Source organism: Ischnura elegans, chromosome 9, assembly GCF_921293095.1.
Source record: "Ischnura elegans chromosome 9, ioIscEleg1.1, whole genome shotgun sequence".
In the NCBI taxonomy this organism is placed as follows: domain Eukaryota; kingdom Metazoa; phylum Arthropoda; class Insecta; order Odonata; family Coenagrionidae; genus Ischnura; species Ischnura elegans.
In genome coordinates, this window is record NC_060254.1 from 81499608 (window position 1) to 81516934 (window position 17327).

Genomic DNA, 17327 nt, shown 5'->3' on the forward strand with positions numbered 1-17327 from the left:
GGAAAATTATTCCACCACCAAAACTGATTGTCTTCCACCGAATGAATTGCATGCAAGGATGGATACCAAAATACGCAATCATACTCATGCCAAAAGAGAGTTTTCTCAGTGGGAAAAATCCCCCTGAAACGTTCTTTCAATTTAGTGATCAACGGTGAAGCTCCCACAATTTGTATATTATGTCGGACATCGTATTGTCTGCACAGTGAACATATTTACTTATCACAAGAAACCTATTCCATTGCTTGGCTACGGCAAGCATTGAGTTTTAAACATCCCCAGAATCTTCCCAGGAGCATGCTTGAATGGAACCTTGTTACAACCCCATAACAGTAAAATTCCTATGAATATTTTCATCTCCTCTATACTGATACTAGGAGATGAAAAAACAAAAAACGTAGTATAATTATCTGCTTCTGCTGTGAGAAAAAAATGTCATCCGAAAAAAACCATTTCAAAAATTTCTACGCATGATTTTTCCCTCAATTCAGAAAGATCTGTTTCGGGAATAACCTTTATCTTACAAAAAGATCTTCCCGTCGCCAATTGGCTGCTTCTACTTTTACCTTTTCTATTGGAGAAGTGATGTACGCTTCGTTGACTTCGAATCCTTTGCCTTACGTGTAACTGGTACCGAAATTCTTCCGGACTTCTCTTGAAATTCATTAGTATTATCATTATCAAGCTGCAAAAGAAGCTCCACTCTTGCCCGAAGTTGTCATCCCGTTAAATTTTCCACAAGTCCACCAGCCTGGTCATCTGCAATGTCCTCATCAGTGACAATTGCTGCTTCTGATGGCTCAAGGTATATTGATTATACTTCGTCAAAGTCTTCGTTTTCCGGAAGCTATTTGGCTTCCCACAGTGTAATATCTCTGAGCTATCGATATCCCTAATATTAAAAATTTTAATTCAAAAGTAATTACCCGAATAAAAGTTAATAAATGCAAATTTATCGATTAATTGATAAATAATAAATATTTTGGCGCGAATACGAAGGAAAAAACGTTGAAAATGCAATAAATTCCAACTAGAGCATAAAATTCGAAACTTTGAAGATTTGCATAGGGATCCGCCCAATGTGACATTTATGTCACAGTAACATTTATCAGAGTATATTACAGAAATGGAAAGCAATACTAAACATATTAATATATTATTAATAATATTGTATCATTATGTTGATACATACCAAAAATTGTCGCTGTAGCGCTTATAGTTAATGAAAAAATTAAATATTTACACAAAGCGAATGTCCATTTTTAGTGTCTAGGGAAGGCACCTAAGTACCAGGGGTACTTAAAGGATACGTTTTCACTCTCACTTGACAATTCTTACTTCGAATTGAAGCACTTAGCTTCCTCTTTCTTATAAGGTATAAAACACAACAATATACCATGCCCGAACGATGCAAGAGCCATTACAGTGGAGCGATGCAGGGTGTGACATTTTTGTTACATTGGGCGGATCCAGGTTAAGCTGGGGTATGTGCTTTTTTTTACTTTACTGCACTTATTTCAAGATTATCAAAGCAAGACTCAATCTGCTGTGTTGCATACATGTACTCTGTGAAAATATACACTTTATTTATTTGGTCCTGTGAAAAATCAACTGCATTTCTGTTTCTTTCCTTGACTGCACCTATACTTAGCAGTGAAACCTATTCCTTAATACTATCCACTTCACCCACTTGTAGGGGATGCATGCATATGGGAAGGGTTCCTGGCCCAATCTAATGCCCAAACAGCTATCTTCTTCTGTGGGAAATTCAAATCGGGTCAACAATCGGATAACTAATCCTATATAAGATCGGGACGAGATTGTTTCCCTCTCATTAGATTCTTGATATTCTTGAACACGCTCCCAGTTGGAGGAGTTAAATGTTGAGCAGAAAATGTTACCAACACAGCATTTCCCGAAACGAACTTGCCTGATAAATTTCCCTTAATTGCTTAATAATTCATTATTTAAAAACTGGGTCACTACATGTTTTAATCGCTTTATCATAGATATTTTTTAAACCTACTTCTAATTTTGACTATTTTTTAATGTTTTTCAGTTATTTGCATCTTGCAATGGTGCAGGAACTTGATCCTGTCATTAAGAAGCACATGGTGGGCATCGGGAACCGAGTGCACTACCTTGACTCCCAATTGCAGCAACTTGACTCCAGCTTGGATAATCAGTGGGCAACATTCCAGGAAGCATGCAGTAAGAAGAAGCGAAAACAGAGAGCATGGGGGATGGATAGTGGCCAATTTGAAAAGTATGAACATCACTCAGAGTTTGAAATTTGGGTGTAGATAGTTGAAAGGCCTCTTTGCCAAAATTCATTATTTTGAAATCAGCTTAGGATTTGCAGTAACCTATAAATGTTGATGTTTTGAATGGATGATAAAGGAATATTAAGTGAAATGTGTTTGCGATTCTGTTTCACACTTCTTTTTTTAGAAGTGAATGTTGCCTTAAAAGACATTATTCTAATCCAAGTCAATAATCCATGCTCTATGATTTTCTCTTTATTTACAACTGTTTGTTCCAGAATATGACTTTTCAGTACATAGGAAATACTCTTTCTCTCGGCTCTTTCCCTTCTGATCCAAACACCGGACACCTTTTTATTAATTTAATCTGAAAGTGCTAAGTCATTCCTAAATCACTGGTGACTCTCTTCTCTTTTATTTCTTGAATTTGACTTCAGTGATGACATGATGACTGACACTACGAGATACTGTGTAACCTCGTGCAAGAGACGCACCAGTGTAATGATAACTTAATACTTCAAATAGACCATTTTTATATGTAGTCTATTTGAGGCATTAAGTTACCTTTCATAAGATCTGAAGTCAAAGCATTTACCTCCTTTCTGTTACAGGACTTGAGATTGTCCAAAATACAGGTTTCAATTTCTAATCTCTTGTAAGGATTTAACAAAAACATATGCTGCAAAAGGAAAGAAAAGACTCAATTATTATGCTGCCATTTGAGTCTTTTCTTAAATGGCCGTATAATATTAGAGTTTTTTTCCATATTGAATTTTTGAGGCTGTAGAGCTTAATTTCCCTGTTTTCTAACTAAAACCTGAGCTCTTCAGGTGTTGATAGGGTTACTTTAAATGGGAACTATCGCTGTGAATGGTTGGTATGTATTAATTTACGAAATTCTTCTAATTACCATTTTGCTTCTCTTTTTCCCTAGGAGAGAGATACACATGCCATCCCTTGAGTTTGTGTATCAAACCATATTAAGTCAGCAGCAAATCCTTGAAAAGCATGGCGCAAGATTGGATGAGCTGGAAATGAAAGTGCGTAACAGAGTGAATTGGGAGTTAAATGGCAACTCATTTGCTTCTCTTGCCGGCTTCCAAAGTGCTAATAGAGGTCCATCTGCAAATAATGAAATGGCTGGCAGTGGGTAAGGTCTACTCTGAAATCATTCTAATACATTACTTTTAATGCATTATTTGATCTTGAGATCTAAATAAAGAATATTTTTTCTGTGGGAACAGTTAAAGTTAAAAGACCTTCCAAATTTTCTACCAGTGACATCAGGTCATCATTTGAGAGGAAAAAAATGGCCACCTTAATTGGGATTTTCAGCTTTTTAATTCCTGTGAGACCTTGAAATTGGTAATAGCTAGAGGTCCGTGAAATTTGCGAGATGCGATATTGTGAAATATCACAAAATAATGCAAAATCAGTGAATAAAAATGAAATTTCGTTTTTTTGCAATTGAAGGTGAATTAGCAAAAAAATCACCCCTAATGAGTCATAATTTATTAAAGCCTAAGCCTTCATTGTTCAATGTTGCTGATGTTCATTTGCTCTATCTCATTACGATTCCAAGGTCGATCGGCTCGTTTAGTGTTGTGCATAATGCATCCACGTAATATTGCGCACTGTAGTGGTTTCTCCACCAGAATTTGCCGTTAAATTTATCACAGCCTCTCTCCTCGATTTCCATGTATAAATCATGAAATATTTAGAATGAGGCGCTTTCTCACCTGAAGAATTAGATATTTTGAATTAAAAATGTGCTGAAAGAAATTTAACGTAGCCGCGGAAGAGCGGAAATACAAGCTCATGCGCCCAGCGCTTCAACACCGAGCAGTACTTCCGGTGACTCACCACGACGCATTAGACAGCATTATTGGATAACTTGTTGCAGGGAAACCTTGAGTGTGGGTCTAATGAAACAATTCTGTTGACTATTAATTCTGCCGTTCACGGCACGGCCCACATCATAGCAGAGTGTCGTCGCGTCTGAAAGCAGCCTGAATTTCACAGCATCGTGACGTGAACGGTGGCTGGCGAAAAAAGTCGTTTCATCTGAGAGCGGCCTCAATGTAGCACTGCATGTATTTCACACCGTAGACAGTGCACCGCCGGGCCGAATTGAAATGGGCACCCTGGTGACCACGGTGGCCGTCAATGGTGCCAACTGCGCGATTCGATTCGTTTATAGACATCCATAGACTCGTATGGTTATTTGAAAGCATGAAGCGCTAGCAGTTGGGGGAAGGGGAGGAAGGAACAGAAAGGATAGGAGGAGAAGGGGTTCTCCTTATTAGCAGACGGGTCGTCAGATATTCGGCTCTCCTCTGAGCTTCAATGCAAAAAAAATCATTTCGACATTGGCCAAATCTAATATCTAATTCTTCAGGTGAGAAAGCGTCTCATTCTTGATGTTTCAGGATCGATAAATGGGAAATAATTTTTCAAGTTGCTTTGAATCTGATTATGTTTAGATGGAGGTAAGTTTTATTTTTATTAGTTTAATTTAAATGTTGGCAAGGGTCCACATTGTACATTCTGACAATTTCAAGACAGTAGTAATAGTTGTAACAAGTAATTGGTTAGAAAATAAAACCAGTCAAGTAGGAGTGATGTATCCTCTTATCATTTCAACTGAGTTATGAATGTAACATTGTACTTTCTGTCTTAATAGTGAACAAGACCTTTCCAGTATGGCTGAGTCACTACTTGCTATGCAGTTGGGTGACTTAAGGCTGAAGGGCAAACTCTCAGAGCAGTCTGGATGCAGGAACCCTCTCATTCCCAAGAAAATGCCTTCTCGGCAGGTTTCACAGCTATGCAGCCTTTTGTCACATAAGCCAATGACTCGAGTCATACCATCCCCTCGAGGAATTTCATCTGTAAACCTTTTGCCGCTGCCCTCTAAGCTGACGGACTCTAAATCACCAGCCCAGAAGGAAAGTCCTCTTTCTTCAAGGCTTGACTCAGAGGTTACCCCAATAGGTGAGGAGTTGTGACCTGGCTTTGAAAATGAATACATGTGTGTTGATCACTATTGCCTCTCACCTTTATCTTGGAATATGAGCACATTTTTGGTTCTTGAGAGCAAGATTAAAATATTCATCATATTTACGAGCCAAAAGAAGAGAAGCAAATATTTTGGGACCTCACCTTGTGTAAAACTGCCAATTGTTAAGTCTGAGAGTCCCATAGTAAGTTGCTGCTAAGGCAAATTGAAATTTTTTGCTGTTTAGTTTCCTTGGATTTTGTTTTGATTGCAGCTGTTTTATTTTCAGCAAAACCACCAAAGGCTACATCAACACCTGTTAAAAAGGATGTTTCTCAACCCAGAATTATCTCAAATCCTTCTGATTTTCCCAGCACTCAAGCTTCTATCTCAACTTTTAAAGGGCCTTCAGTGGCTCCATCTGCTTTTAGCAGTGAAGCTCAGGGCCATCAGTTGCCTGTATTTTCCATGCCCAAGAGTGAGGAGAGCAAGTCCACTATATTGGATCCTGGATCAAAGCCAACCAAGACTCTGGCTCCCATTTCTGGCCCTACACAGTCTTCACCCTCAATAGTGACTGGTGTAAGTGTGCCTCCTGCTACTGCCGCATCATCAGCAGCAAATGTAAAAAGCTCATCAGTTCCATCAAAGAACCTTTTTGGCAAAGGATTTCCTTCCACTGTGCCTGCTGCTCCTCTATCTTTAGCTACAACATCATTGCCTAGTGGAACGTCAAGTAATACCACACCACAATTGACAATGCAGTCAACATCTTTCTTTAGTGGAGGAGGGTCAACTTTGCCTGCTGCAACTAGCTCAGAAAGCAGTTCATGGGCTTTCTCTGCATCTGGAGGTTTCAGTATTGGGTCATCTTCCAAGCCTGGAGGAATATCTTCAGGGAAACCTGTTGTTCCTCCTCTAGCCACCCCTGCTACCACTACTCCGAGCACATCAGCAACTGCCCCTGCATTCTCTTTGAATTTCTCTAGCGGTGCAAAGCCATCTTTCTCTCTGACTCCCAAGCCGGCCACCCAGTCTTCATTTACGTTGCCGATGCCGTTATTTGGTGCTAAGAGTGGTTCTACATCATCACCATCAACAAAAGATGAACCTCTCTTCGTTTTTGGTGGAAGCGCTCTCGGTTCCAGTGCAAGTAAACCTACTTCAAAGCTTGTCACAGAAGGGATTCCTGTAAGTGCAAGCAAAGAGAGTGTAGACATTGCAAAAGATAGTGCTCAGAAATCAGAAGAAACTAAGCCTGATAAAGTGGCTGTAACCGATGTCCAATCTCCCCTTGGTAGCAGTGAAAAGGTGAAGCAGGTGATGCCGGAAAAATTTCCCACAACCTTTCAGTTTGGTTCATCCTTTGGTCAAGCACTGGTCCCTCCAGGAAAAACCACTGAAGCTGTTGCAGCACCTGCTGTTTCAACTCCTGCTGTTTCAGTCACTGCTGCTAGTGCTCCATCTCCTGCATTGGTCCAGAGCCCCATTTATGAAGATATAACCCCAGAAAACAAAATCGAGAAGGGCACCGTCAAAGAAAGGCCTCAGGAGAAGCCTCCTGTGACCAGAAACCTCTTCACTGATTTCAGTTTCAAGTTGGGCGAAGGTGATAGTGAATCATTTGGGGCCAAACCATTGGTGTTTGGAGTACCAACCTCTCCTCCTACACCTGTCTCCATTCCAGTGTCCACACCAGTTGTTGAAACTCCACCTTCAGTGGCTTCTACTCCACAGTTGCCAGTTTCATCAGTTACTCCTACTGAAGCTGTATCTAAATCATTGCCAATCATCCCCCTGCCAGAGACCACCTCTGCCATAAGCAGCACCTCTAATCCCTTAACGTCTCTTGGCACCATTGTTGCCAACCTGGGTAGCAGTAGTGGCAGTACCTTTGGCAAGGTCACTTCAGAAGCACCAAAGCCTGCGGAAGGGAGCTCATTCACATCCTTCTCCTTTGCCCTACCCACAAAAGATGAAACAGCCAAACCACCATCTGCAGAAGCTGTGGTCAACTTGTCAACAAGCGAAGGGCAGAAAGAAACTCCACTCAAAGGATTGGCATCAGTTTCCCCACCCGGCACAACAACACCCAGCTCGCAGCCAGTTTCAGGTGCACCATCGACATCAGCCACGTCCGACTTTGGGCAAGGATTGGCGAATATTTTGGGCCAGTCTATGCCCACGGCACAACAGACTCAGCCAGCTCAGAATCCTTTTGCTGTCAGTGGAAGTGGCAGTGTGTTTGGGTCCAGCAGTGGTAGTAGTCAAAGCACTAATAATCTGTTTGGGAAGCCAGCTGAGGGTTCCCCATCCATGGGCTTATTTGGACAACCTATTAAGCAGGATGCTGCTACACCATCCTTCTTTGGAAGTTCTCCTTCAGCCACTCCAGCATCCACAAGTGTGCCAGCATTTGGAAGCACTTCAGTGTTTGGACAGCCAGCTTCATCTACATCGTCTGTCTTTGGATCTAGTGGATTTGGGTCAAAACCAGCTTTTGGGCAGAGTTTGAGGTCAGTTCATATTAAAACATATGTATTTCTATATTACAATTTAGTTTGGGCTGTCATTTCTATTCTGAATGTTATTGCGAAGCAACACAGACATTTTTTGATAATGAATGCTTGGCGTAACTTCCCTGCTGACTGATACCATTCATTCTTCCCCTATTAGATATTTACTTTTCTTTACAGTAGGATAATTATCAATGGAAGTCCATTAAATAGGAGTGTAAATGCATGTACCTATTATGTTGTGTGTATCAGGATGGATTTGTCTCCATGGAAAAATGGGAAAACCATATTCAGTAATAATATTTGGAGAAAAATTGGAATAAATTTGTTGATTTTGTTAATGAAACAATCTGTGGCTGGTGTTCAAACAATGATAAGCATCGCTGCATTTGTTTACTAGAATATAATAATTTTGTTTTCCTTTTCTGTTCTCCATAAGCTCAGTTTTTATTCAAATCTGATGAATTATTCTTAAATTTGGCTATATTCTTTGGATTTTCGATATTTAGCACATCCTGCCTCATCATATTTCCCAATTACTAAATATTATCTGTGTTTGATGGTCACTGTCGTAAGCAAGAGCTTCACGAACCTGTGTGTGTGTGTGAGTATGAGCGTGATTTTCCTAGCTTTGTATTTTTTGTCTTTTTCTTTGGTGTGAGTGGGTCACTGGCATAAGTGGAAGCTTCACAAACCTGAGTGTGTGTGTGATTGAGACCCATGCAGACATTTGTTCCTCGGAGCAAATCCGCTTGGTGCGTGAGTGTGAGCGTGATTTTCCTAGTTTTATATTATTGTCTTTTTCTTTGATCATCCTTCCAAATTCCCCCCCCCCCCTCCCTCACCTTTTTGCCCAGCAAAGAGTGCAGCCTTGGGGAATCTGTTAATCTGTTTCCTTTCAACTGTTAAACGACCATAGGTTGTTCAATTACGTATATCATGTAAACATTCGTTATCCCCCTTTACTTAGCAGTGGGGGAACAGGATTCTCCCTTGGTGGATCAGTTTTTGGACAGAGTGCTGGGTCTCCCTCTGTCTTTGGATCTCCTTCTCCTTCCTCTGGCACCTCCGGTGGGAATTTGTTTCAAAGTCCAGGTAAGTTATGTAGACTTGGATTATAAAAAAAAAAAAAAGAATGGACGTGAGGGTGTCCCTTATTTTCCGACTTCAAAAATGATGAGCTCTCCTCCCGCTCCCCAATTATGTTACAATGCCTCTAAAATATACTTATGCAAAATTTTTATGAGACTGTTCTAGTCTTACCTGTGCTGAATCGTGCAAGAAGTGCAACAAACATACCCAGATTAATTGCACTGAATCATGCTTGGTCCTGATGGTGTAGGAAGTGTGTATGGAGCTCAGTAGATTTGAAGTTTTCATATGTTCAATGAATTGTTTTGTATATGTAATGGAATTGCTACCTTAATGTACTAATTAGGAATTGTCCCAAGCAGGCAAGAGCCAGAAATGAGCTTAAGTGGCATGCGTGGCCTATATTGATATTTTGTTGTCAATTCACAAACATCAGAAAACTACGCATTACATTAAACCAGCTATGGATCAGGTGAGTAATTTATGGGATATGCAGAACAAGAAAATGGGAATGAGCGTGCTGGAATTGCAGGATAGGCGGAAAATAGATTGTTGTGTAGCATTACAAAACAACAAAATATGTAGCTGGTGGATTAATCTTGCAAAAGCTCCCAGGGAACTCCACATGATTTCATTGTGCATTCTGCTTGGTATCCATATTCATCCACTACTGTATCATACCTCAAACACATGCCAAACAACAATGATTGTTTGAAGTAGACAGTCAGGTATGAAAATGTGAATGAATTGGGAATCAGAGTTTAGGGTTGACGCTTAGTTTCTGTGACATTTGCATCCTTCCCTTCGATGCTGTTATTTCTACGAACCCCTCTCTTCTTGCCAATTTATGCTGACAGGTTCATGATTTAAGGCTGCTATTTGTTTGTAGAAAATGTGATTGCATGCAGAACGTGCCCATCTTAATAATGTATAAGTTAATTGCTTTTTGCTCGACTAATATCTCATGCATTTAAAATAAAATTCTCAAAATATAAATTTATCAAACCTGATGCATTGGGAATAGTTAGCTTTAAAAGCCTATGAAGTAAATATTTCTAAATGTAGATAGCTTTGGCCTGCATGCATGTAGTCCCTGAGTATTCAGATAGTTCACAGTTTCAATTTCACTGTGTTGTTGCAGCCACATCATCCACAAGTACTTTTGGTGCGAGCGGTGGCTCCATCTTTGGATCGGTGGCTCAGGCTGGCTTTGGATCTCCTACTTCTTCCTTTCAGGCTAAGCCAGGTTTGTATTTTCTAGCTTTGGGCTTCTCATGGTTGAATACAAAGAAGGGTGTCTTCAAAAGCCTATGCAAAATATTTTCTACAATTAGCCAATGCTCTGAGAAAATATTTTCTGGAATTTATAATATGAGAAACAATCAGTCCCCTTAACCGGTCACTTCTTTTATTCTTTCTATCACCAATGTATTCAGCTTCTATTATAAAAGGTTTACATCTCTAACGTTGCGATATATAGTTGATATTCGCTCCAAGATTAAAATCCGAAGATCCAAATCTGTTGGAGTAGAATTTTTCCATATTGAAATAAGCACTTGCAATTTTCCTCTATCATTTAATTTTATTTCATCATAGGTTTCTATGTTACTATATCGCCTTCAAGGTACAAAATGAAATCACGAAGTGGAATATTGCAAGTGTATTTTTCAAATTGCTCCAAGATGTTTTGGCATCTGGTGTGTGTTGAGTTAGGATTGTTCAAGTCAATTGTGTGGTCACATTATTTCCAGGTGGATTTGGTGGGTCACCTGTGTTTGGTGCAATGGCCTCAGGTAGCACAAGTCCCAGTTTTGGAGGTGCAGCTACATTTGGAAGCCCTCCTGCATTTGGCAGTCATGTTTTTGGGGCCTCTCCAGCTGCTGCAGGTTAGTGCCAACACACTATGTACATATCTGGATTTTTAGTCATCTTTACTAGTGCTTTGTGAACCCTTTGAAATCAAAGTAAAAATGAAAGGTAGCCACATGCATTCACACAAAATTGATCAATTAAAATTATAAAAGGTCAAAATTTGAGACAAGAAAAAAAATAATCCACTCACAAATTATTATTAGGTATAAAAAACATTGATCATTACAAAAATGCACATTATTTAAAATATTGTTTACACATTGAATTCAGTAACAAGTTGAAAGGAAGTATAAAAATATTTATACCTTTGTAAATAAACATTTTGAAGGCTGAAATCACATGGAATTTGTGAAAGTGAATGATTTCAGGATTACAGTGCTTTAAAAAGGTAGAATTCATTGGAAGACTATATAAATGAAAACTAATATAATACAGTAATAAAAGTAACTTTTGAGACCTATAACAGTACTAACGATTGACATTTTACAATCCTTCCAAGCATACTACTGAAAAAGATGAAAGTACCATGACGATGTCAGGCACTGGCACATTGAGAAGTTAATAAGTCTACTTATGTGATAATATTAGAATCCCTCTTGAAAACGGTTGAACTAGCATTATATTTCAAGCTTAGTGCGATCAAGTTCTTAGTACATATTCTTGGCTTTTCTAATTTTTATATTGGCCACCAAATTTTTTGCAACATTAAAATGGCCCATACTCTGACACACTAGTCCATTCCATAAATTTTATGTGCCATTGTATGGAGATTTGGTCAAAGTATATAAAATTATCAGTTATTTCAGAATTTTTTGCAAGTTTTTTTAGCATGTTCAGGGCAAACAATGTTTGGAGTAGAATGTTATTTTATGGATTGTTCATCATGGCTACTTAACTCAAATTCTAATGTAATTGAACTGAATCTCCAGGTAATATTTAAGTATTTGAAAATGGTGGTCAAGAAATAGATACGAATTGTTCATATTTCATTTATTTTTTGTGTTTGGGTATCTGATTATCATCAGTGAAATTAATTAAACTAATTGTAATCAATGACCTTAAATTATCATCAGTGAAATTCTGTAACATAATTGCAGCTTCTGGCAGTATTTTTGGAAGTGGAGGGTCAGCTTCGACATCAACATTTGAAAACCTGGCCTCTGCTCCAACCCTTACATTTGGTAACTTGGCACAGAGTGGCGGTTCCACCAGTCCATTTGGAGCATCGCAAGCGCAGCCACCACCAGCGTTTGGAGGTGGGGCAAGCTCCAGTGGTGCCGGTGGATCTTCAAGTTTTGGGTATGGAGTATGGGTTCCCTCTCTGAATTCAATTGATTCGGCTTTAACTTTGTGAAAATCCATGTTGAAATGAAAATGTACAACCTTGGTAACTTTTCACCGGAAAATTTATTCGTACGATGCATTTTGACGCTGAGGCGTCATTATCAAGTACACTCTTTGTAATATCTACAATCCAATATATACCCAATTCTGGCAGGGGTGGAGGGAGAGGGTTATACAGGGGGGGAAAATTGGGGAGGAGTGGGAGGGTTGGTGAGGGAATGGTTGGGAAGCGTGACTAAGCCCACGCTAGGAGAGGCAGGTAGGGTTCCTGGGCCGGGGGAATGGGTCGGTTTGGAGAGGGGTAAATTGTTAAGGTTAAGTGCAGTGGTAATGAGAGGTGAGTTTCTCAGGAAGACGATGTCATTAAGGACATGTCCCAAACTCAAATTTCTTTTTATCTCCAACTCCTCCAGGACATCCATCTTCCTCCCCTTCTTGACTTTGTGTAGAATGTCCGGTTCGAAGTCACTATGATGTCCCTCTTCCCACAGGTGCTTTGCAAAGTGGGATTACTGTAAATTCCCCGTGCTTGAACACATTTTGTGCTCTTCTGTTCTGGTCAGGAACGCCCTACCCTTCTACCCCACATACTCTGCGTCACAATCATTACACTTGAGTTTTTTATATCCCGTTGCCTTCCAACTTCTTCACTTTATCTTTTGTTCTGTTAAGGAGATTCCTTAAGTTTGCATGGTTGTAAAACGCTGGTCTAAATTCTTTGGGGAAGACACTGGATAGTTTTTCAGTCAGCCACCCGTAATACAGTAGTTTACACCATTTTAACTCACTGTTTTCTTCTTTGTTATGGTATAACATGCTGTTGGTTCTTATATATTGTTTTTTCTTGAGCAGTTTTTCCACCAAATCGTCTGAATAGCCATTCCTTTTTGCTAAAAATTTAATAGTATTCAGTTCTTTTTCGAAATTGTTCATGGAAAGGGGGATGTCCAGTAGCCGGTTAATTAAGTAGTGGAAAGTGGATAGTTTTTGTGAGAAGTGGTGACGGGAGGTGGCTGGTATGACATGATCTGTAGCGGAGTTTTTTCCGGAAAATGGCGAAATCAAACTTTTCACTCGTCCTTGACCTCTCTCTTGAATTTCTCATTAACTTGAGGGCATCATGATGGATTAATATCGTAGGCATGATATACTGCTTGTAACTGGTTTTTGAAACTATGGAGTATTTGCTAGGGTGGGAGTTTGGTGATGAATTTCTGTAGACTCTCATTATTACGAAGTTCGCATGGCAGAAAAACTGGAGGTTCGAAATAACGAAGTTCATATGAACGTTTCTTTTGGGAATTGTTGTAAAAAACTGTATTTAATAAACGCGATTAAATTACGTGGAAATATATGTAAACAGGAATATTCGTTTCAGTTTCTCGGCAGAAGAATGCGGCAGGACAATATCCCAGAGAGACTGAGATTCCCCCCCGATTGTTGTTCAGTCTCTTGGGAAGGTTCATGCTCTGTGCCTGTCGTGTTTTGCCTTAAAATTTTCCATGCTTGCAATACTCCTACGTGAGCTTTGAAACAAAATTGTTTGTGAGTAGGACAAGCATTGTAGAGCAACGGCGTATGCGAAGAGAGGATTGGAACTCTTTCTACTCCTTCATATGGGACGTTGCATTCACGAAAGCATTGATTTAAAATTTTGGATGTAGGTTCAATTTCTTCGAGGAATTTGGATCCGTAGTATAAGGAGAAGGGCATTATCCGTGGATATTTGGATCGGAGGTATCCGATCTGACCATCCCTAGTAAGCATCATAAGGTTAAGACTACAAGTGAATACCTACTACTTATCTTAGAGTGCCATACATATCGTGTAAATTGAGCTGAAAAATGCTGTGTATATTTTTTGTTTCGAAATAGGAAATTTTGATAACTGTCGAAAGGCCAAGCATACGTCTGCAAGGGCGCTCGATAGGATTAAAAAATGCAGCAAAATTTTTTTCTTTAACTTCGATTCTCAAAATAGTGGTGCATCTCTTACACATGTGCGGCGCTTGTATGCCCTTATATGGAAATTCCTGTCTCCCCACTGCAGTGGTTATCCTTTGCGAAACTCTGGCAACCAGCAACAGGTCAACGCTATGACATGCAACAGCACCATAACCATAGGCAACAAGGCAATGGCCAGCAGTGCAGCAGAGTTAATCTGGCTGTGGATTAGGCTGGTTGCCACTGCTAGTCAGATGGTATTAATTCAATTTGTTACTGTAAATAAACCTTAGGCATGGGTAATTAGCTTTTCTTGAATTTTGTTTCTTTTATCAAATATTCTGGATATCGTCTGTTTTTTCGTTAGTAATATTTGGTAAGTACATCCTTTCCTTTTAATCTTGTTAACTAATGAATTAATTTATTTTATTTTTCTTTCAGTGGGAGTTCTTTTACAAGCTGGAGGTGATTTTCTGTGATGTGTTGACAGACTTATTGACATCCAGTGTGTAGGTTATGCTTGTCGATGAACATATTATTTGAAATTAGTGAGAACCGACTGTTAATGATACCCATCTTATGGAAAGTTGATGAATATTTTTTATCTGATTTTGAGTTCTTAAAATTGGAGTATCTTTTTTGAGAGGTTGAAATTGATAGAATGATGTATGCACCTTTTTTCTAATATCTGTGAGAGTGGGCCATGGGCCCCATATCTTCATTTAGGTTATTTAAATGTCTATCATATGCATCATGTTATATTTGCACTTAACTTTGATTTCTTCAAAAGTGACGTGAGTTTTTGTTGATTTTGATGCAAAGCTGTCTCCTTATTTGTTAACATGTGTGTTATAAAGTGTTTTTTGTGTAACGGATTCAGGCATAGGAATATGCGCCTGTTTGCATGCAAATGTATCATGAATGTGCAAGTGATTGGGTGAACATTTTTAATTTATCTTTTGTAATAAATGTTGCATTAAAAAGTAATTTTGTGATAAAACTTGGCATTTGTGAAATTAATTCGGAAAAATCATTGCTTCCAAATTTCACATGCTGTCAGAACGGGTGAGTAACACTCAATTGGAGGGAGTTTGTTGGGAAACAAAGTACTTCTCCCAGTTAGAAAATCAATCATTGACTTGCTCTTGCGAAGTCTTCTGCAATATGTAATAGGTAGTTTCATGGTTTCCACAACATATTTTGATGTCAAAACGATGAAATCAAAAATCATGGTTGAAACCCAGAAACCATGACATCAATCACAACATTCTGTCGTTTGTATGGAGAATTTGGGAATTAACTCCTGCCAAAAAAAGTTTGTTATGTATTTGTGCAAATTTTGAGTTCGAGAATAGCATGTATCCCGCTCATTTGCAATTGCCATGCTTGAAATTGGAACAGTAAATAAAATTTTTTATCATATCTGTTTGTCTATTTCCTCCGGTCAATTGTTAAGTTTTGTAAGCTCGCTAATGATGTCATTGTAGTCATAGCATATCCCTGGCTACATATGTGTCTCCCCCTAGGCTTTCATAGCCTGTTGTGACCACCAAACTCATGGTTGGCATAAACTCAAGGCATTATTTTTCTTTGCTAACAACCTGTTTGTTATTCACGATTCAATACATTTCATCTTGGAATTAAATTTTATGAAGAAAATTACACAGGCAAATTTGCACCCCTTGGATATCGAATTTTCACTAGTTAAAATGGAAATTTTGTTCAGACCCACACTTCTACTGGTAGGTTAGCCCACTGCTTGGAGGATCCAGAGATGAGGAGGCTATAGACCCCCCTTGGATATCCAATTAACAGAAGACAAATTGGTAATTTTGTTCAGACCCCCACTATTGCTGGGAACTTAGCCCCGAGGCCTCCCACCTAGCCCTCCCCTTGTCCCTATCCTGGGTCCGCCACTGTTTCACATGATACATTAAAATGTTATGTGATTAACCATAAGAACCACGGTTTAAGCGGTTAGCAAAGTATGTACGTGGCCTTGGTAGGGCACCAAGCAAAAGCCGAAGTGCTCAATCCAATGTTCATCACTAATTATTAGTTCAGTCCAATGTTCAATACCAATTTGCCAAAATGAAAGCTAGAAAAAACTTATAAGTGTTCTAAGTATAAAGTACTTAATTATTTATTCATCGAGTAAATAAATGGTTGAATTTCTTGAAAGCTGACTTGTGTTGTATTTATTGATACATGTATTTACATTTTTTACTCTGAATTTTTATGTATATCGATGGCTAAGTTCTAACAACACGTATTTAAAAAATAGCAACTTTTCAGGAGAGCAAAAAAACGATTAATTTCTTTTATTTGCACTCTGAAGTTAAAAACTTATGTTCTTAAAACCGAAAAAGAAGCATTCATTTGCAAATAAAGAGTTGGTCTTTGCTTGTATTTTATTTTTTTTTATTGTTATTACACTTTGTTTAAGATACTTGACTCAAACCAGCCGAATTTAAGATACATGTTGTTAGAACTTAGCCATTGATATGTAATTGGTTTTTAAGCTATGAAAATATCACATTCAACATATAAGAGCCAGCACATTTTACATTCACCCTGGTATTTAAGTCTCTACCCTTATTCCTAAAGTATTTGTTTCTTTTTAAGTGTATCCAAGAAAATCCTTACTACCTCTCAGGTTATTTTCAAGGGGGTAGGAGCTGAATGTTGTTCGCTTACACCAGAAATGAATGTCTAGAAACGGACCTGCGTATGAATCTATTTTTTTAAATTTTGCTAAATATTACTTCTAAAGAACACTAAAATAAAGATGCTACTAATTACTTACATAGGATCACAATCATAGCTTACTATTTATCTTCGTATCAATAAGACCTCTATCTGCTTGGCTGCCAAAAAGAATTCCTGATTCGAGACCAAACTCATTCTTTTTTCTCCCTCCATGTAAACAGTTTCATGTCTATGTCTACCCACTACTTCAAAAATCCTAAATATATTCCTCACGCCTATATTGAACCTTTTTGAATAGATCCTCTCCCTCGCATTCTTAGCCCAATTTTTTTGTGGCTTGTCTAGATTTTCCAAGCTAAAACACTTCCTGTGTACAGCACACACACTTCTCTCTACTTTTGAAACTTTGCCATACGGAAACAAGATTATTTTCTTGTATCCTCTTTTGTGTGCTCCCTGCACATTTTCTGCATTTCAACCTTCATGACCCATCTGGCTTTTAAATTTAGCCATTTAAGTTAAGCCTTATACTATGTGTAATTGGCACCAGGTTGTGGTCCAAATTAAAATTAGCTGCTGGGAAGCTCTA

General features: G+C 38.7%; 1 protein-coding gene across 3 annotated transcripts in view; it reads left to right on the forward strand.

The window, feature by feature from the left end:
* LOC124165115 (nuclear pore complex protein Nup214) overlaps positions 1–15029 on the forward strand; it is a 41799-nt gene extending 26770 nt beyond the window's left edge. Inside the window, exons 12-20 of one of the 3 annotated variants that reach the window (XM_046542412.1) lie at positions 2060–2266; positions 3199–3414; positions 4948–5258; positions 5552–7778; positions 8749–8873; positions 10012–10116; positions 10622–10756; positions 11840–12041; positions 14471–15029. In XM_046542412.1, coding sequence (XP_046398368.1) covers positions 2060–2266; positions 3199–3414; positions 4948–5258; positions 5552–7778; positions 8749–8873; positions 10012–10116; positions 10622–10756; positions 11840–12041; positions 14471–14498 — 3556 coding nt within the window. In that variant the 3' untranslated portion in view covers positions 14499–15029. The remainder of the gene's footprint in view (positions 1–2059; positions 2267–3198; positions 3415–4947; positions 5259–5551; positions 7779–8748; positions 8874–10011; positions 10117–10621; positions 10757–11839; positions 12042–14470) is intronic. The other 2 variants (XM_046542413.1, XM_046542414.1) reach the window with 2 other exon arrangements.
* Positions 15030–17327: the final 2298 nt, after the last annotated feature.